The following is a 20,913-nucleotide window of genomic DNA, read 5'->3' on the forward strand; positions in this document are numbered from 1 at the left end:
TACCTCGTTCATTGTAAAGATAATAAATGTAAATATATAAAACAGGACTCACATCTTCTACCCAAGGAACAGGAGCAGTATTGCACCAAGTTGTGTTTATTTTAGCCACTTTATTAACCAGAAAGGAATTAACAAGCGATGCACGATGCAATCAATACCAACTGCTACTCAAAATGGAGGCAATAAAAGGATTAAGATTAATGATTTTTAAATTACAAGTCATTAAGAGGTCATTCACTGAGTTATTCAGTCAATAATACCTTTAAACAGTCTAATTTACTCCACTGCTGCTGCTGAGAGGTGGAGGAACAGACCGTCTTCCCACAATCACCCTGAAAATAAAATTGTTTCACCATCTTTATGTAGACAGTATTCAGAGCAGGCGGTGGCTCAGGCTTTGCAGGGTTTATTTTAGATATCTGTAGACAATATGAGCCTGGGAAGAATAAAGAATCCACCCAAAAATGTGGAAATCTAGCAGAGTTTGGAGGAAAACATTAACTTGGTGTGAAGCTGAATTCAGAGTTCAGCATTTATCTGGGTAAAAGTCCCAGTGGGGCTGGTTGCCTTTGGCTGCTCTGCACCTGCACACAGGTGTGGAGCACATTGAAAGTGGACTTGAATTAATACTTATTAAAATATAGAAGTATAAAGAGAAAAATTAACAACGGCCTGCGGCTCTATGTTAATATTTAATGGAGAACAAACCCAGAAAAGTCTGTAGAAATGACTTTATTTCCAGTTTGTCCCAGATCCAAGCTGCAGATTTAATGAGCCGCAGTCCTCCGGGTCGGTTCTGGTACCACAGTTCAGTCTGATGAAAGGTTGGTTTGATTTTCCTCAACTGGTTGTCGCATTGCCCCCTCTAGTGGCCAAAACTAAACGGTTCTACAGCCATGTATAAAACGTTTTGTTAAATAATAACTTTATATAAATATTTCCATGCAACATGTTTCTGGATGGAATAAAAACTATTCTTAACTTACATGACATGTAATAGTTGGTAAAGTCAAATTAAAAAGGCAAATATGGTGAGAAAGAAAACATTTACAGTAGCATAGCATATTTATTTAATTTCAAACGGAAAAAATGTAAAATAAAATGGCTTTGTATTAATAATGATAGTACAATATAATACATACATATATATTTCTTATTTTATATCATTTTAATTACAGCAACCACATAGAAAAGGAAATTACTGCTATAATTAGCACTGCATAAGCAGAAACACAGCATAGCCATGTCTTGTTTAATTTGATTTCACATGGCAATAATGAACAAACATGGTTTTATTCATTAGTATTTCTATTAATGATGTACAGTTATCACAATAATTATCTTTATTTACATAAGTATAAATATACAATATAATCAGCAAAAGTATATAAAAGAAATTACTGTTAAAATTAGCGATATATAATCATTACTACAGCTTAGCATTATCTTGTTTAATTTAGTCTCAAGTGTGAGAATCATTATTACTTCTGTCTGTTTGAAATAAAAGTGTTTATATTTATATTAAAACAGTACACTGTGATTATATATGTATATTATATACCAATATAGTTTATATAAATATAGCATATTAACATGTATATTAATATAAACAGCATATAAAATAATTACTGGTATTAATATGATCATGAAAGCAATATTTTTATGTAAGAGACATGCATAATTTTTATTTTATCATTCTTTAATTTCCTACCTGTTGCCTGATTCTAATGTAATCTGTATAAAGAGATCATATTTTGATTATTTTTTTATATTTTATATCACTAGTATTAAGCATTATGCAGTTCTAGTTCTCTGGTATTTGTGAACCATTTATTGCTTCTTGTATTTATTTGTCTTATTAAGAATTCAACACAATAAAAAATAATTCAAACATGTGGATGTGGGCGGGGTGAAGGGTTGAGTGGGCGGAGCTTGCAGCTCAGTGTGGTTGGGGTTATAATGGGTAAAGCAGTGGATATTTCCCAGCCAGTGGATGAAACCCGGAGCCGTGTGTTTGGTCATGAGTGGGCTGTGGCAGTGGGTTCTCTGTGCGCTGGCTGTGAGTGGGACGGCAGGCACAAACGGAGAGTTGACGGGGACGGAGGGACGACTTCTGCATGCTGATGAGACAAACTTCACAAAGCAGGACTTCAGAAAACAACAACAGCAGCAGCAGCAGCAGCAAGGCCTGCCAGGTTTGGAGCAAGAACTACTTACAAATTTAAACATGTTGCACATTTTACAGCTCAATTATTTCCAGTTTAGATCAAATAAGTTTTGATGTTTTAATAATTTCAGTTAATTTTGGGTCATCTGCATTAAAACTACATATTTGTATCGGATTAAGACTAAAATATCCTCTTTTGTTTGAGGATTTACCCACAAATCTACTAATCTGTTCCTGAGTAAGAAGTGATAGAAAAGAGCCTCTATGGCAAGCAGTTTTATCATAAAATAGGCTGTAATTTTCATATAAACTCTTCAAACTCAACCAGTCCTTTTGATCGAAATCAACATTTCTGATATCTCAAATATGAGGACGTGTTCCTGTCCAAGTATTCTGGACTGACAGATCTATCCTTCCTATTTTAGCAAAACATTGTGGATGTCTGCAACTGAATTCTTTTCAGGCGAATTTAGAGCGTTTTCTCATCTAATATTTCAGTACACTGTTTAATTTGGGATCAAACTTTCCACATTAAGTCATCATCTGCTCCACCTCCAGCTGCTGGGGTTCTCTTCCTCTTTGCTCTGAGTCAAACCAACCTGTTCCCCTCCTGGCCTGTGGGGGCGCTGCACCAAGAACCACTGAAGACACTGAGCGCTACTTCCTTCTTCATGAAATGGAAACTAAAGTGGAGTAGGATCACATTTTAGCGGTTGGAGAGTTTCTCTTTGGCTGAAAACCACAAGCCATTTCAACCGCTAACGCTAGGCTAATGCTAGTGTTTGTTTTGGTTGTATTTACCCAAAATTTCCTGCTCTGTAGTCCATGTCCTTCTTTCGGCCCGCATAGCGTTCACATATGCATTCAAACTGCACCAGACTTCACTTCAACCAAACCGAAACAGACCAGAGTTTGATTTTTCGGTCCAATGACGCATTCACAGCTCCACAAACGAACCGGACCAAACAGACTGGAGTTGGACTGAAGCAAACTGAACCAGCCATACAGCCATACAGCTATACAGTCTTTAATCATGAGTGTGATTTCAGACGTCTTTAAACATCTGAAGAACTAACCCCGCTTCAAATATTTCAGGATTTCAGAACATTTTTCTGACAATCAACAATCCAGATGTTAATGTCTACAGTCGTGCTGGATGTCAATAAAAACCCAAATCAACCAGGTCTGAATTAAAGGCAAGTTTACAGCAACGTTAAAACAGCAGGTTCAATTTTGATTTTCTGCTGAAATCAGATTTTTTTTTGTTTGTGCTACTAAACTTAATCTGACACAATCAGACTTCTGTGTGAACGGTTTACAACTCCAAAGAGAATTATAGTAGACGTTTTCAGCCGCTAATATTCTCATTGAACTCATCCAAAGACTACTGGTGAAGGATTATGATGCACGTCTCATGTCAATGATGTAAAAGTAGCATAAAATGCGACATGACGGTTCAGACCGATACCGATATCTGATGTTTAGCATCGGCCGATGATCCGATAGAGAAACATTCACCTGCTACGTGTATGCATCTTAAATTGCCTAAATTGTTCAGAAATTGTTTACATTTCTGAGGATATTAACTGTAATATAAGGTAAATGGAATCAAAAGAGGTTGGGCCTGAACATGAACCTTTATCAGTAGTTGGGAAACATTTAATTCAGCCTGACAGAAACCATCATATTTCATGTTATGCTTGAATAACAGGCAGATATAAACCGGTCTGTTGAGGCCTCATCTACTTTAGGCACTCTGGAAAAAAACCTTAAAACTCCTTTATTCCTTTTTTTTTTTTAAAGTTTACAGTTTGGAAAATATATTCGAAATTCCCAATTGCAAGATCCAAAGGAACGTTTGTAGAAATGAATTCTTGAGCTTTGAAAAAACAAAGTCTGAAGTTTAGTTTAACTATATGCTACAACTGCTTGCCATAGATCCTCATGAGTAATGGTTTCTCCATCTGTTTGTTTGCTCTGTCAAGCTGTTGTGCTGATAATTTACGGTACGATTCGAGTTCTTCAGCATTTAGAAAAAAGATACTAAAAACTGAACGCTTTAAATTCCTGCAGACCAAATGTTCACCAGGCAGATTCATCATCTTGTTCGGTTTCTGGTTTATTATTTACAGAAAACAGAGTGAAAGCAAGCCCGTAAGCCCGTCCTGAACTTTTACCAGGATTTTTCTGTACAGCAGTGGAGGAGCTGAAAGAGGGATTTGTGACCCTGTTTGCTTATCATGACTAATTCATGCTGATGTAGGAGTGCATCGCCCTGCATCATCACATGATCCGCTCTGGAGCTGGATCACTTGGACATGTAGCCAAGCGTGCTGTTACCTCCGGCACAAACAGCGCCGCACTCCTCCGGCCCGGCTGCCGCTTCGCTTGGCGCTGCCAAGTCAAAGCTCCGGGGAAGAGAGGACAGCCCAGTTCGTGTTTCTGAGAGGTTATTGAGCGAAACATAAATACACAGTATAGGGCGATTCTCCTGTTTAATGAGCTGGGAAACGCAGCGCTGTCAAAGTGTTTGCCTCCTTCCTGATTTTCTGTTTTCTCCATGTTTGTCTCAGTTTTTCAGAGCATCAAACCTGTTTAGATTTGAGTCAAAGATAAATAATTACAAAATGCAGTTTTTAAATGAAAGTTTTTATTAAAAAGAGAAATAAATCCAAACCTGTGTGGGAAAGTGATTCTCCCACCTCTCCAGGCTGTACTTGATCAGGTTTGAATTTAAATGAACCTTTGGCTATTGAGTTATTTTAAAAGGATAATTAGTAAAAATAAGTAGCAGCTCAGCCCACTGGGAATGTCCTGACTGGCCTTTTAATCGGGAGTATCAGGACATTTCCCGGTGGGCTGGTTTGGTTTTTGAGCTGCTGCTTAATTTTCTAATAATTCTTATACAATATTGAAGGATTCATTTAAATTCAAACCTGATGAAGTATTTGGTTTAGTTTATATGTGTTTGTGCTGCTGTTATGACAGCAAAACTCCATCAGCTAAAGGGTTGTTTTCAGATTTAACATTTAATTTAACTCTTAACTAAACTTTGACTACATGCACTTTATTTGTACAGATGTTCTCACACAAAAAGTCTTGAACAGATTTTGAAACTGAAATCTTGGACTGCACAAAAAGTGCTCTGAACATTTGATTTGTACAGAAGAAGATAAGATCTTTGAAATTGAATTATGTTAAATTCTGACTTAGAACTCAGAAGTCTGACTTAAAGTCGTAATTCTGAGAAAAATTTTTTCCTAATCTTCTTCCTTATTAGTTTGCATTAGAAATGCTTTGACCAGTTATTGCCTGCATACAGCTGATAGGTTAAATAAAATTTTGGGTGTACATTTCTATTTTTAAAATTACAATTTATACACTTTCCATTTTTCCCCTCTCCACTGTCCATGGTGATTATTGACTCTGATCAGGTTCCATAAAAACAATTCTTCTGTTGATCTGGACTTTAATTCCTTAATAATAAACACCTTTGTTTAAAAACTGAAGTTTATGTTTACTTGTGTTTGATATAAATAGGTTTGATGTTCTGAAACGCTATGCAGTAATAAAATAAAAATCCTGTGAAGGGAGCCGTCGTTTTCTCATCCATCAGCTGAAACAATGGCCTCGTTCCAGAAACACAAGCCGGGCTGACGCGGGTCATTAGAGATAATTCCCCGCCGGACCATCTGTCTGTTCTGCTGGTGGTCGCGTCGGATCGATTGGTCGACACGTTTCTGTTCCCTCCTGCATGTGCATCATGATTTTTCAATCATCTCTGATGAAAATGACAGATATCAACCCACTTTCAGCCACATCTTAGTCAAACATGATATTTCATCTTCTTTTACAGTCGTTTCATCCTGCGGCTCAATTTGCCAAATGGAGGGATTATAGTAATCTGGCACCAAAAAAAAAGATTTAGTGACCTGCCCCTTCTGTTGGCACTGAAGCAGGAAAAAGAGACGTTTCCTCTCCCAGAACCGCCATCAGTCCATCTGCAGTGGTGTTAGCATCTCTGACAAATGCACTCGCTTGTTTCTCACTGAAACTGAAAACAGACGCGGCTACAAGCTACCGCTAACTGTTGGGGGTAACGATTGGGTCGTGTTCAGCCTGAAAGCTGATATGAAGCGTCGTAATTGTAGCTGTAAATCTTTTGGCAAATCTTCCAGCAGCAGGATTAGGAGAAACTCTGATGTTTGTGATGCGACGGCGCCTGCTGTAGTCGAGCTTTAGCGCTTCATTAAGGAAGAAAAATGGCTTCTTTGTTGCAAATTGCTGTGAAATTTGCAGGTTGCTCAAAGAAACTTCTCTTTAAACTTCAATTCCCCTTTTAGCAGATAAAGGATGAACTGCTTGCAGACCAGAAAGAGACAGAAATGTCTTGCTGAGAGACGGGGAGCAATTACAGGTTCAACTTTTATAATACAAGCGGGTTTTATACGCCATCAGACTCTAATCGCTTCTAAAAATCAGCTAAAACGTTGTTTTTGGTCGTTACACGCTGCAAACATGAATGATGCAAAAATCTAAAACACACACACAAAGGGAAATGCAGCAGAAAAACTAAACAGTAAAGGTTCCAACCACAGACAATAGAAGCAAAAACCTGCAGGCAGAAAATGCAAATGAAAATTTCTGCAACCATAAATAAAATACCAAATGAGAGCAAGGGAAAAAATGCAGCAATGTACTGTTTTTTGTTTTTTTTTAAACTGCTAGTATAAAAGCTGCAAACTTGATCAACACAGAAGTCCTCCAGACCACTAGGGGGAGTCGTGTGGCTACCATTTTAAAGATCTTAATAAACATACACCACATTTGTTTGATTTCATAAATGTGAAGGCGTTAGCTGACCTTCAAAGTTTTGCTAATATCTTCAGAGTAAAAGCAGCACAAACGTTTGGCTCCAGTTTCATCTGATTCCAAGGCCTCGACTTCACCTGGGTGAAAGTTTGATGGAGGTTTTCTGGAAATGTGACGCTTTGTTTTGTCTTGTGCTCCTCTGACAGGCAGCAGCTTCATCCTGAGGGTTCAGGTGAGCGACATGCTGACTGGGCGGCCGCTGAGCAAGGCAGCGGTGGAGCTTTTCGTCAACCACAGCCTACGCAGCTCGGCCTTCAGCGGCGACGGCGGAGACGCCCGGCTCCACGTGCCGTTCCACGCTGGGCTTCCTGTCGCCGTGGCAACCAGCAAGCAGGGCTTTATTTCCGCTCTGCTGCTGTGGGAAACCAGCAGGAAACCCAGTGAGTCAAAGATCAAGTCCAGGGTTGTTCAAAGTGCGGTCCGGGGGCCATTTGTGGCCCCTGGATTAGTTCTGAGTGCCATAAATTTGTGTAACTTTTTAGGATGAGATTTTCCAACACAAGTTTCAATCTTCTTAAATGTAAAATGTTACAACAAAAATAATTCTTTAGATATTTTTTATCTCAAAAGTTGTGTGACAAACTTCTAGGGTTTTAACTCTAAAACAAACTTGGACACGCCCAGTCATTATATTTGGCCAAATGTGGATAAATTTGTTTTAGAAAATTTATATTTTCATTGCTTTGAATAAACTAAAAAACACTTTATATATGTAAAAAATAAAAAGTAAACCAAAGAAAGAGTAGTAAATGTTTTATTTATTGTTGTGCAGGTAAAATTAAAATAATTCATGTTAAAAAAATATATATTTTTCTTTTCTTAATTGTGGTGAGGAAAAAAAGATTTGGTCCTTGAAAACTTTCAACTTGAGAATTTTGGACAAAATAAATAAGTTTGGAGAATATTTTAATGATTCAAGTGAAGACCATTTTTAATGACGGCAAAATGATCAGAAATTAAAATAAATTATTTTAAATTAACACTGTAGAATTTTTATTCCGATTTTGGGAATATATTTACATTTATTTTTAAAATTTAACAGTTAAAAACAATTTAATTTCTAGTGTGTAAAACTACATTGAGTCAAACAAAACGTAATTTTGTTTTGTTTTTAAAAACAAAATATCTGAAAGACAAAAGTCAAAGTATTTCTCTCCAAGTAACTTTCTCCTGTGCCTTTTACTCAAAAACAAACTATGCTTTTCAATAATTTATTAAAATTTCTAAATAAAAGCATTTTTAAATAGTTATCTAATAGTTGTATTTATTGCTCAGAAGTGACCAAATTTTTTCTGGTTTTTTAATAAAGACCTTTATTTAAATTAGGAAAACCTGCAAAGCCTTTTGTAAGTTTTAGATTTACAACAATTTACACATTTCCCTCTCCAACAAAACAAAATTTGAATTTGTTTTTAATTAAAATACGGTGGAAATATGCATTTCCTTTTGAGGCGACGATTTTGGCCCAAGTGATGAAAAGTTTGGAATTCCCTGGTCTAGTCCAAGTCCTAAACTTGTTCCTTATTATGCAACAACTCAGTAGATTTTAAATTCTCAGCTGTGATGAACGTTACATAAACTCGTCATCCAGTCAGGGAACAAAACAGCGCCATCTAGTGGAGAAACATTAAAACATGAAATATTAATGGTTACGTCACTATTATGGATATATTATGACTTTATTAAATAATTTTTCACTACAATTGCCTCCTGATTTTAAGAAAACATGTACTATTTTATATTAATCACATCAAATGTTAATTTTCTGTCCCCAACTGTTCTTATGGTTTTCTGCATGCTGAATTGTTCTTTTGGTTTTTCTTGTCAAACTTTTCTGCTTTTTGCTCACCAGGCTAACTTGATGAATTTGACTGGCCAATCAGAAAACAACCACCAAAAATAACATTAAAATAAAATATCACTATATTTTATTTAAGAAAACTATTTTTAAAAAGTATTTTTTTCCTCATCCTCCCTCTGCCTCTCTGAGGCCCCACAGCGCCCCCTGGAGGCTCCAGTTTTTGAGTTTCGCCTGTGTTTTATCATTCCTGCAGTCTTTTCATCAGTGACTCTGTCCCTGCTGGCTCTGACTCGAGGGAACATCTGGCTGTTTGACGACTCGGTTCTGATCACCAGCAGAACTGCAGGTGGTGGAAATATTTCTTTTGCTTCTCAGTGAAGTAAAAACATGAAAACTGGACAGAAATGTATAAATTTTTCTGTTTAAGCTGCAGTTTCTCAGGCCACAGTGAGTTTTCCTCAGCGGCTCCTGAACCTGACGCATGGCGGGAATCTGACCGCCATCAGATCGTACTTGACGGTTCCTCGGCTGACCTCAGACCAGGGCGACTCGCTGAACACTCTGGGCATCGTGAGCAGCAAGTCAGGTAACGACTTCATCCCTACGCCACACTGAGCAGGTAGCCATCTTCATTTCAGAAAGGGCTTTAACGCTTTAAAGTACCTAAACTACGTCAACTGTTTTACTTGCATAAAAAGATAAATTACTGAATAATTTATCTGCATAAAACATGCAAACATATACACAAATATGTCATGTCTGACATATTCCGTATTCGTATAATTCTGCAATATTTGACCTGAAATTGTCTCAGTGCTGCCCCCTTTGGGTTGAAAGGTGGCTACTGCAGTTGAATTTTTCTATTGGTTATAATGGTACAGCTCAGAGTTGATTGGCTCCACCCACTTTACTGGTATTGTCTGATTTCACAACAAGCCTAGTCCCATTTAAAGCAGATGAACAACCAAATTATTTAAAAAAAATGTTTTCCGTATGTTGGTTATCAACTTGGTTGAAATTTGTGCTTTAGCGTTAGCTTTACACAAATACTATGTTGATATATCCTTTTAGCATTAGCAGAGCTAATGTTTAATATTACCATTTTAGGCTTAGTGTAGCTAACTTTTTAGCTAGGGTTGCCAACCGCTGGAAATTAGTAAGAAAAAATACAAAAAGTACAATTCTAGGGTAATTATAGATATCCATCCATCCGTCCACTTTCTAACACCTTGTCCCCAGTGGGATCAGGAGGTGCTGGTGCCCATCTCCAGCGAATGTTTCGGGCGAGAGGCTGGGTCACTGGACAGGACGCCAGTCTGTCGCAGGGCAGAAAGACCCTGGGCCGGGAATCGAACCCAGGACCTTCTTGCTGCAAGGCAACAGTGCTACGCCACTGTGGAGGCCTTAATTGTAGATATAAAAAAACTAAATGAGTAAATCTACACTTTAAAAAAAAAGCAGAAACTTTCAGCTTAATTTGTTTTTAGAAATAACTTAGAAATTTCTGAGCTCCAACAGTCAAATATTTGCTTTTTTTAAACTCAGAAAATCTCCAAAAGTGAAATATATAACTGTATGAGCCATTTTCTAAAAAATGTGAAATTAATCTAAATTTTCACATTTTTCACTTTGGAGCTCAGAATTTATAGATTAATCTCAAAATGTTTGAGTTTTTGGTGGAAATGTGCTCTATTTTTCTATCTACAGTAACCGTAATAAACCAAACCCCCTAATTCTGCTAAATAAATGAATTACTTTCTGACTCACGTTGTCGTAGGAATCTGGCGTCCTGACTTCGGTTGTGATGTTCTCAGGGTTCGTGAGCGTGGAGCTGAGTCCGGTGGCGGCCGTCAGCGTGCGGCTTTTCTCCGGAGACGTGGAGCTGAACGTCAGCGGCCCGATCCAGATCAGCCTCAACGTTCCCGAGAGCCGAGGGCTCCAGGAGTCCGACGTTGTTCCAGCCTGGTTCTTCAGCAGAACTACCGGTCAGTTCTGATAAGTCACTCATTCATCCATCTACCGGACCAGCTGCTTGCTAATTGGTTTCATGGTGATGTATTTCGCCGCAGGTGGATGGATGAGGAGAGGACTGGGAAAGATGACGCTGGTAGATGGGAAACTGATGTGGACCTTCACCGCTCCTCACCTGGGATACTGGATCGCAGCACCTTTGACCTCCAGCAGAGGCAGGTTTTCACTTCAGATGTGTTTGAGTCCTGTCAAAAGAACACAGCAAGACAAAATTAAAAACTACAAACTTAGGGTGCACTCACATCAGCCCTGTTTGGTCCGCTTTAGTCCAACTCTAATCCACCTAAGTGTCGGATCGACTGACTTGAACTCTTTAGTGATCTGAAGGCATATGTGAACGGCAAGCGAACTGGAGGCTGCTCCAAAAGCAGAAAGTGGACTAGAACACAAGGCATTCTGGGTAAATGGAGCCAAAACAAACGCTAGCTTTAGCCTAAAGGCTGGAGTAATATGGAGTATATTGGCTGAAAATATTTCTCACCATAAGGGGTTTTCAGGCTGCGCTTAGTCTGGTCCCTCATCAGGACCTGTTCTCCATAAAAAGAAAAAAGAAAACGGGTGCAAAAGCAAAATATTGGATCGTTTTAAATGCAGCAATAAATCGTATCATTAATTTGTGGTGAGCTAAACTTTAAGAGTCAAAAGGTAGATTGCCTTAGAGGAAATATTTCATCTTTATAGAAATGACGTTAAATACTTCAATTTTAAGAAGATGGACGTTTGAGATGAACAGAAGAGGGTCGAGAAAACAACCTTCAGCAGAGATGAGAAATTATTTCGATCTGAAGCTTTTGATATGAACCGGGATAAAACTAGCTGAAAGATTTGTAATAAAAAGTATTCTGAATAGTATTTGACTTATTTTATTAATTTTATATTACCTGTAGGTTTCTTTGGACTTCAGACTCTTGTTGACTTTATCTTGCAACATTCATTTTTCCTGGTGGTTCTGGTTGGAGGAACGCTTGTCGTCATCGTCTGTCTTCTGTTTGGACTTTTATGCTACTGCAGGTAAAAACTTTTATTTTAGTTTAATGCTGTTGCTGAGAACATCACCACAGTTTTAGATTATTTATTGAAAGAAACTGATTTAGAAACATTTTCTTTTGCCTGATTTTGTTACCCGTCTGAATTGTCATTTTGGTCCTAAAAATACCAACATTTTCACTTAACTTCATATTTTGGTCCATCTGATGATATAATTCTTAGATATTAAATGGTAATTTGATTATCAAATTATCATAGGTTCTTTTTTTTATCATCTTGCAATGTTTTGAAGCTTCAAGGAAGCTGCTCAGTACTTAAGTAGACTTTTTACCAAATAACTTTTTTATTCAAGTAATTTCTTGCATGGCTACTTTTTACTTTTACTTGAATAAAAATACGTCGAAGTAGTGCTATAATCTTTGGGTTTTTTACCCGCCTGTTAATCATAATAAATTGTAATTTCAGTTTGAAAGGAGAACCAAAGGATGAACTAAGACTTTCAGACTGTAATAATTATTAGTTTTTGTGTTTTGTTTTCAGGAGGAATTTCAGTGAGATTAAACCGAGGCAGACGGCAGCAGTGGTGAGAAAAGACCAAACCACCTCCACAGACTATGAGGAATCTGAAACATCTGGACAGAACCAGAACCAGCGCAATGGGTTCTGTGTTCCAGCGAAGAGCAGTGATGTGATCGCCAACCCCAGCGCTGTGGTGGTTTCGTTGGATGGTAATGAGTTGGACTTCATTGGTGCGACTTCGGAACAAACCCGAACTCCGGACGGTCTGTTCTTCTACAACCAACCCGTGGCGATCCTTCCCGCTCCGGCGTTTTTCCACCTGGAGGAACATCCGGCCCAATCCGACTGGAGCCGGTCCGCCACGCTGCCGCGAGCCACAAACGGAGCCACCGCCGCTGAGCCGCAGAGGAAAGAAAGCTTCACCCAGACTCTCCAAACCGAGGAACAGCTCCGGACCACTGACGGATCAGAACCAGCATCCAGGACGGCCTTCGGCCTGCCAGAATCGGCGTCGGTACCGGGAACGCTGAACAAACTCGCTGGAAACAGACATTCAGTCCACGCCGTCACGGGTTTGTCTAAAGTCGCGTCGCCCCAGCCGCCGCGGGCCTGGTTCGTCTCGCTGGAGGGGAAACCGGCCGCGGAGATCCGGTACGCCGGGTCGGAGCAGCAGAGACGACGGCAGACCATGGACAGTCGAGAAACCAGTTTGGACTCCGGAGTGGATCTGAGCGAACTGAATCAGACGACGGGGAGGAGAGTGACTCTGGAGAGAAACGCTACGTTCATTAAAAACCCGACGAATAAAAACACTCAACAGTAAAAACTGGGTCCAATCAGGACGACGGAGCAATAGGCCTGCTGCAAGAAAAATAAAGTCACAATTATGAGAATAAATTTTACGAGAATAAAGTCAGAATGAGAATTGTCATTACGTGAACACATGCAAGAATACGTCATTACGACTGTTCTAATTATTTTTGTACAACTTAATTTCTAGCTTCTTTCAATACGACTATTTTTGTAACTCTGTCCTCGTAACATTGTGACTTTGCTACAGTAGTTATTATGACTTTATTCTCGTGTTATTTCAACTTTGTTCTCAAACAACGATTCTTGAATTTACTATTCTCATGTCATTTTTGAATTTATAATATGAGGTTTCTCGTGATTTGACTATTCCTGTAAATTATTTTTAATAGCCCCAATATTTGTAACTCAGTGACTTCAGAGGTTCAGTTTACAGATTTAAGGTTCAGATGGTGCAGATTACACCTTTAAAATTGCCTTAAAGCCCCAAAACAATTCACATCCATTAGTTCTCCATTTATAAAAATCAGACTAACTTTCTATTTTTGAATAAGTTTGAAGCAAATGTCTACTATCTATTATACTGTCTGCACTAGTGAAAATAAAAAGGGATTGCACGACTCACTTTAAACCTTTGTGTCTGTTAATGTCTGTATTACATGCTGATGTGGTCTCAATATGGAGAAAAGCTTCATATTTCTCAAAGTATTTAGTTTGGGTTTAGTTTGTAAGAAAATAATTTTATTATTTAAAATATCTATTTGGTGTTTGCATGTTTTTCTGTGCATGTGTAGGTTTTCTACGGCTTCATCTAAAAACATTCCTGTTTGGCTCATTGGTTTCTCCAAGTTGCCCGTTTGTATGAGGTGTGCATTATATCCAACCCTTACAGAAAAAGTTTACATTATCATACAATTCTGTATTCAAAACAACGTTACAAAAAACTTTCATATATTTACCCAAGTTAAGTTATCAAGTATAACCAAAACCCGTGAAAGCAAAGCCACTAGAAGTGAGTTCGATGCTGAAAGAAGAACAAAGTTAAACTCCAAAAGAAAACGGGGTTAGTCGCTTTTACAGGTCATCTCCTTCCTTTAGTAGTTTCTATTTTTCTTTTTTTTAAATGGGTATGAAATAACAGAACAATGGGTTCTAGAAAAAACTACTTGTACAAAATGAATGGGTACAACACAAACATATTCTAAAAACAAGATGGTGGAAAAACAACGTTACCTTTGTGGCCTCACACCTGCAGGTTGAGCAACTCTCAAAAAATCAACGTGCAGAAAATCAAAAATGAAATTAAATTACGCTGCCGCATTCTTTCCCATGCCAAAATAATTGCTCACATTTAAACTCAACTTAAAATTGTTAATATTGAATTAACAATACACAGTACTGATGAGCATTGATATCCATTTCTCAAATATTAGTTAAAATGTAAATTATGTATATTGAGTCATTGTAGTGCCAAAATAATTGTCACGTCAATTGCTGATAAATATTGACTTAGTTTTAGACGATAATATTCTATATTATGAGTCACTCCCGTCCCAAAAACAAATACAAAGTCAGACGTAAATTGTGGATAAATATTGAATTAACCTGTTTAATCCCAAATTTTTTCCTGCAAAATAAGTGCATGAATTTCAATCCCTGGACCTCCCTAACACATGATATTTATGAATTATTACATTTTATGTTGGTTAGGTTATTGAAAATGTAGGTTTTATACTCAGCAACAATTGTTGCCGGTGGGAAACTGCATAGTCTGCGTTACACAAATCTGGCCTATTTAAACATATAAAAAATAAGAAAAATTATGACATTAATAAAATATTATAACAAAGAATGGGTACCAGAGTGTTCAGAAATATTTGAGATACATAAAGATTCAATGCCAGATCCTGCAGATGTCATAGTCGCAATGTGCCGAGTGACCTTTGACCTCATTGGTCATTCATCAAAGAGGCAAAGCATTTCTTAGTATAAAACCTTATTTTAACCCAAAAACATCAGGTCAGTTTTAAGACGCGTCAGCATAAACACAACTTAAAAATCTCAAATCACTTCAGTGATGTGAGATTTATCAAGGTTTAATATGATGATGTTTACTATTCCTCTGAATTATTTTCTCTGTAGAGATTTTTATCTATGAAAGCAACCAGAAACTTGTATTTCCATTTCCCAGCTTTCTATTGAAGCATCAAAAGTTGTTAAACTTCAATAAGCTTCTCGCATCAGATGATCCACCATAACCACAGAAGATTCATAAAAACTCACTAAGATGAGGATTTTCACCTCACCAGAATCCTTCTGAGCCAATTTTCCATAACAAATCAGCAGCTAATCTAAAACCATTTAACTCAACAAACCTAAAACTAACAAAACAAGCAGCCATTTTATATAAATCAGCAGCTAATTGAAATCTTTCCAAACCAGCAGCCACTTAGCCAAAGCGTTTGGCGTCCATCAGCAGCGTTAGCATCCCAGCAGAGTTAGCATCCCAGCAGCGTTAGCATCCCAGCAGAGTTAGCATCCCAGCAGCGTTAGCATCCCAGCAGCGTTAGCATCCCAGCAGCGTTAGCATCCCAGCAGCTCCTACCTTGTCCGACGTCTTCTCGGTCCGGGATTTGTTTCACTTGCCTTTAGATGATGAATTCAACAGATTCCCGCTTGACTGAAGTGACTCTCCATTTTCTTTTCGGCGCCATTTTCCCCTGAAATCCATCCTCATCTGATGCTAATGCCTCGCGCCGTTTCTCCTCCGCAGGTGTTTCAGCGGGGCTAACCAACATGGCCGCCGGCACGCTGAGGTCGGGCCGTTCCTTGAAAAACATCCGCAGAATATCTAAACAACGCCTTCTATAATTTTAGCAATTACTTAGAATAATCTGTCCGAAATATAATCTACCGGAAACTCCTCGCAGCGAGCTCAAACTGTGGCGTTCAAACAAAAGCTAAGCGGCCTACTCACTCCACTATGATATCCGACCAGGTGCCTAATTGCAAAATGTCCGCCAACATTAAGTTGACCTGCGCACTAACAACCAAACTAATAAAAAATTACCACTTTTCTAACCTCCAAAAAACAACATCCTTAATTTCATTTATGGATCCTCCAATTTAATTGAGTTTAAATGCTCATTTTATTAATTTGTTATTTGATTTATATGTTTTTATTCATATTGTTTAGCATATTTGTTATTTGTAATAATAATAATGCATGGTTTATTTACAGTTTTTATGTGTTTTACACATTTATTTACATAGATGGGACTTTTTATTTTTCACTTTAATACATCTTGTCTGTTGTATTTATATTTCATATATTTTTTAACTAAACTTTTTTTATAGTTTTAGACCATGTAATTAATTATTATTTTGATATTTCTTTATATATGTAAGCTTATATATCATAACTATTGCAATGTTTCTTTGTTTTGTTTTCGTTTTTTGTGTTTATTTATATGCGTGAGATCCTTTATTTTTCCCTTTTCAGTTTATTTTTTTTATTTGGATGCTTTTATTAATTTAATTATGCATTTTATTAATTTATTATTTACCAAATATTTTTAGATTTAATTATGTAAATATGTGTAATTATTGTATCTACTTTTATTTAAACTTAAGTCTAATTATTTTTGTTTCTATCATTTTTATTATTGTTATTATTGTAGTGAATACTTTTTTGCTTTAAAGACTTCTATTTAGGTAGATGAGATTATAATTTTTTTTATTTATTATATTTTTTAGATGCTTTCATTAATTTACTAAAAACTCCTATTTTTTGTAATAATCTAATAAAATTTAGTCATTGCTTATCTATCAATAATCAGTATCTTAATGCCTCCTTTGGTAATTCCTCTCCACCTTGCTGCCGGTGAAGATGACGTCATGTGTTTATTATGCAGCTATGCAGCTCGCGCTCATGTTGTTTGCGCGCGTAAAACCACGTTACCGGATCTGGTTACCGACCAACCCAAACAGGAAGAACCGCTGTTTCCGTTCTAAGAAGTAGAAACTTCCTCTCTTCTTCACGTCCGTCTTACTGCTGCCTTCCCTCTGAAAAGGTAAAAACTCGTTTTGTTGATGCTCAAACCGTTTATTTTTGTTCTAATCGGGGGGGGGAAGTTCTCAGATGAGATGAGTTAATAAAAACTGCAGGTTAAAGGTCAATTCAGCCGTTCGGGTTTCATGCAGCTTTGATCTGTGCAGGAAAATGACAAACAGGAAAACACAGAAATATGAACTGTTAGAAGGTTTAAGTAAAAAAACAAAACAAACAAACAGAACAACAAAGATGGAAAACTTTTATTTTCCTTTTCATAAGTTTTGAGTTTTGAACACTGCAAAGCAAGAATGGTTTAAACAAATGAAATAAAATGTTTCCAACTAATTGAAAGAATTTAATTTATGATGTTTGTTCAACTTGACAACTTAATAAACTTAATCATGGATGAATTTAATTCATTTACTAATTAGAGCAATTTATTTAAGTTGAATCTACGTTGCTCTTCTTCTGGTGAAGGTGGAATGTCACCCTCTGGCGCCCCCTGCAGGCCATGGAGCTACTGCAGTCCCAGCAGGACAATCTGAGCCTGTGGCTTTCAGCAGATTCTGCTCACATCCTCAATGAGTGCGGAGATATTTTAAGTGTAAATGAACATAAAAAGATAACAGAGAAGCCGAAGGAAGAGCAGATGAGCCTCCTGCTGGAAATGATCATTAGAAAAGGACCAGACACCTGTGAGGCGTTCATGGACATCCTGAGGAGGAATCAGGGACGGTACCATCAGCTCCAGCAGTTCTTCAGTTCCTCCTCTGACGGTCAGGAAACATCTCATCAGATTTATCATTTAAACTTTATCTAGAGCCACAAATACATGGGAATCTTATCAAATAAAACTGAGTGTCCAATCATCAGGAGGATGATTGGACAATTATCAGAGCCTCAGAGTTACTGAGTGAATCTCTTGAATTGGATCGCAGATTTCTGATTTATTATTTTGTGTTTGCAGATTTGCCTGTTACATCAATATTTGCTGATGAAAACAGTGTTGTGACCAGCAGAACGCTCCGTAATATAAATACGAAATTTCTCACATGCAACGTGGAAACAGTGAGCAGCCCAAGAGGAAATTCATCTGGTAGGGATAAATATCTCTGACTCATTTCTCTGTGAGTTAATGATGATTTTCATTCTGTTTTTGTCTTAATTTTCCTTTAAATCAGGTAATTCTGCATCAGGCGCTCGTTATACTGCAACAGGTGGGAGTGTCATCATTGCTGACAGGATAGACGGAGCCAATGCTGAAAACATAAACCTCTCTGTGAACGTTAGACCATCCCAGGTCCCCTCAGGTAACAGCTTACACTCAGACTTTACACATTTAGGCGACACTCATTTTTAACAACGTATCACAACATCAGATCAGATCATCAGGCAAGCTAGGGTAGAGTCAACGATAACCTGTTAGTTTGTTAGATTTACAAAGATTTTTGAGGGAAATTTCATATTTAAAGAAATATTGGCGCCTTCAAACCCTCAACGTTGTTCTCTGGGGAACTTGTGATGCTTTTGCCACCATTTTACATCCAGTTCTGTCATAGATTTAGACGTAAGTAAGCAGTGATGGCACCACTAGCTAAAAAATGTTGAGCTCATCCTCAGACATTTTCAGGAAAAAAACTTGGAATTTTCTTAGACTTTTCAAACTCAGAAAATCCCAAGTTTTTTTGGTCAAAAATTTATGAAATTACTCGAAAGATTTAAAAGATGTTAAACTTTTCAAAGTCAGACATTTCAAAGTATTTTTCTTGAGAATTTTATTGGATTTATATAAAAATTTCAGCATTTTTTTCCAGCAAGTTTTCAAAAAGGGCATTTTCAAACTCAGAAATGCCCTCATTTTCTTCTAGAAAATGTCAGTGTTTTAGCAGAAATGTATTCCTCTTTTTTCTATCCTAATACGCCGTCGTGTTTTCTCCTGCTTTCCATTCAGCTCCAGCAGAAACTGCTGACGATCTTTGCCAGGTAACAGATTCTAACCCAACGTAAAGTCCAACAAGATTTAACTCTAAAAACTCAAAATATTTACATTTTTCATTGTACTTTTTTACATATCTTCAACGTTTGCTCTGAATTTTGCAGCATCCTGCTGGAAAGACGATCATAGAGAAGAAGGTGAAGCTGATCGAATGCCTGATGACCGATCATTGCTACGTCCTGCAGCTCGTCCACCAGAAATCCATCGTCTCACTCAGACAATACCAGAACCTGAAGTCTTCCTCCAGCCCACAGGAAACCATCACCGGGCTTCTGGATCTGGTTCTCGGCAAAGGACCAAAGAAATGTGGCGACTTCCTTCAGCTTCTCAAAGATCCTGAAGTTCTGGACACATTTCCGCTGGTCAGGGACATTTTAGACATTAGACATCAAAATTAATATGTTAAATATTATTTTCTGTTGATGCTCTAACTTTAGAGACGGCGCTGTATTAATCATATTTAGGATGAATAATGTTTGAATCCAGACTTTTATTTTAGTACCAAACAGCACCTGGGTAAAATTAACCCTGTAATATTATTAATAATAATAATTTTAACAGCAGAGCTAATTTTTCATTTAGTGCTTCAGTTAATTTTGAAAACCAGTGGTGGGCACACTTCTGAATTTTAATGTTTTTAATTGAGAATGAACTACTAAATATTACTTAACGGTTTCCACATAAAAGATTTTAAATTGTTTAAAATTTAAATGTGGGCTGCACAGTGGCACAGTTGGTAGCACTGTTTTTGTTTTTTACTTTATTTTTATTCAATTTTTAAACATACAATTACATACAATCGAACATGAGGGCTAGGGCAGGTGGCATGTATTCACACTGATGGGCATTACAATGTTACAGATATTTCACTGTTTAAAATCACAAATGGTAAGCAACAAGGAAAACTCCCAGGTGTCTGTCCGAGTGATGTGGAGTCACAGACATCATCTGTTACACACCTTTGGCAATAAAATGATCCCATTTTTCCCAGAGTTTCTCTCCTTTCTCCTTCTTGAGCCGTATTGTAAAAGTCAACATTTCCATATTGTGGATCAGGTTTATAATATTCACAAGAAGCTTCAGAGTTGGAGGTCTAGGTTGGAGCCAACATTTAGTAATCGCTTTCTTGCTTGCAATCAAAAGTATCTTCAGCGAGTATGCTTCCCCATTACTGAGTCCCTCAGGAAGTATTCCGAGGTACATAACGGAAAATGAAAAGGCTAAAGTTATACCCAGGATTTCATAGATTACTCGATTATCATCCTTCCAGAAAGTCTTCAACAGAGGACAATCCCAAAAAATATGAAAGCAGCCTGCAGCAACCACACCGCACTCCCTCCAGCAACAGAGCTGTGAACCACCCAGCTTCGATCTCTGCTTCGGTGTAATAAAAAATCTGATTAGGTTGCAGTTGGTATCACTGTTGCATTGCAGCAAGAAGGTCCTGGGTTCGATTCCCGGCCCGGGTCTTTCTGCATGGAGTTTGCATGTTCTCCCTGTGCATGCGTGGGTTCTCTCTGGGTACTCCGGCTTCCTCCCACTGTCTAAAAACATGACTGTCAGGTTAATTGGTCTTTATAAATTCTCCCTAGGTGTGCGTGTGTGCATGGTTGTTTGTCCCGTATGTCTCTGTGTTGCCCTGCGACAGACTGGTGACCTGTCCAGGGTGAACCCGC

At 37.7% G+C, this 20,913-nt stretch overlaps 2 protein-coding genes across 2 annotated transcripts; both read left to right on the top strand.

The window, feature by feature from the left end:
- The first annotated feature begins 1,966 nt into the window (after nucleotides 1-1,966).
- Nucleotides 1,967-13,818, top strand: LOC102236230 (protein FAM171B-like). The gene is made up of 8 exons (XM_014468472.2): nucleotides 1,967-2,195; nucleotides 7,186-7,419; nucleotides 9,094-9,186; nucleotides 9,268-9,426; nucleotides 10,655-10,825; nucleotides 10,910-11,026; nucleotides 11,759-11,882; nucleotides 12,399-13,818. The coding sequence occupies exons 1-8, from the start codon at nucleotides 1,994-1,996 to the stop codon at nucleotides 13,198-13,200; spliced, it is 1,902 nt and encodes a 633-aa protein (XP_014323958.2). The 5' UTR covers nucleotides 1,967-1,993; the 3' UTR covers nucleotides 13,201-13,818.
- A 3,346-nt stretch (nucleotides 13,819-17,164) lies between these two features.
- LOC106699594 lies at nucleotides 17,165-20,230 on the top strand. Its single transcript, XM_023336440.1, has 6 exons — nucleotides 17,165-17,260; nucleotides 17,719-18,017; nucleotides 18,209-18,337; nucleotides 18,423-18,551; nucleotides 19,193-19,224; nucleotides 19,342-20,230. The coding sequence occupies exons 2-6, from the start codon at nucleotides 17,753-17,755 to the stop codon at nucleotides 19,633-19,635; spliced, it is 849 nt and encodes a 282-aa protein (XP_023192208.1). The 5' UTR covers nucleotides 17,165-17,260; nucleotides 17,719-17,752; the 3' UTR covers nucleotides 19,636-20,230.
- Nucleotides 20,231-20,913: the final 683 nt, after the last annotated feature.

Source organism: Xiphophorus maculatus, chromosome 7, assembly GCF_002775205.1.
Source record: "Xiphophorus maculatus strain JP 163 A chromosome 7, X_maculatus-5.0-male, whole genome shotgun sequence".
Taxonomy (NCBI): domain Eukaryota; kingdom Metazoa; phylum Chordata; class Actinopteri; order Cyprinodontiformes; family Poeciliidae; genus Xiphophorus; species Xiphophorus maculatus.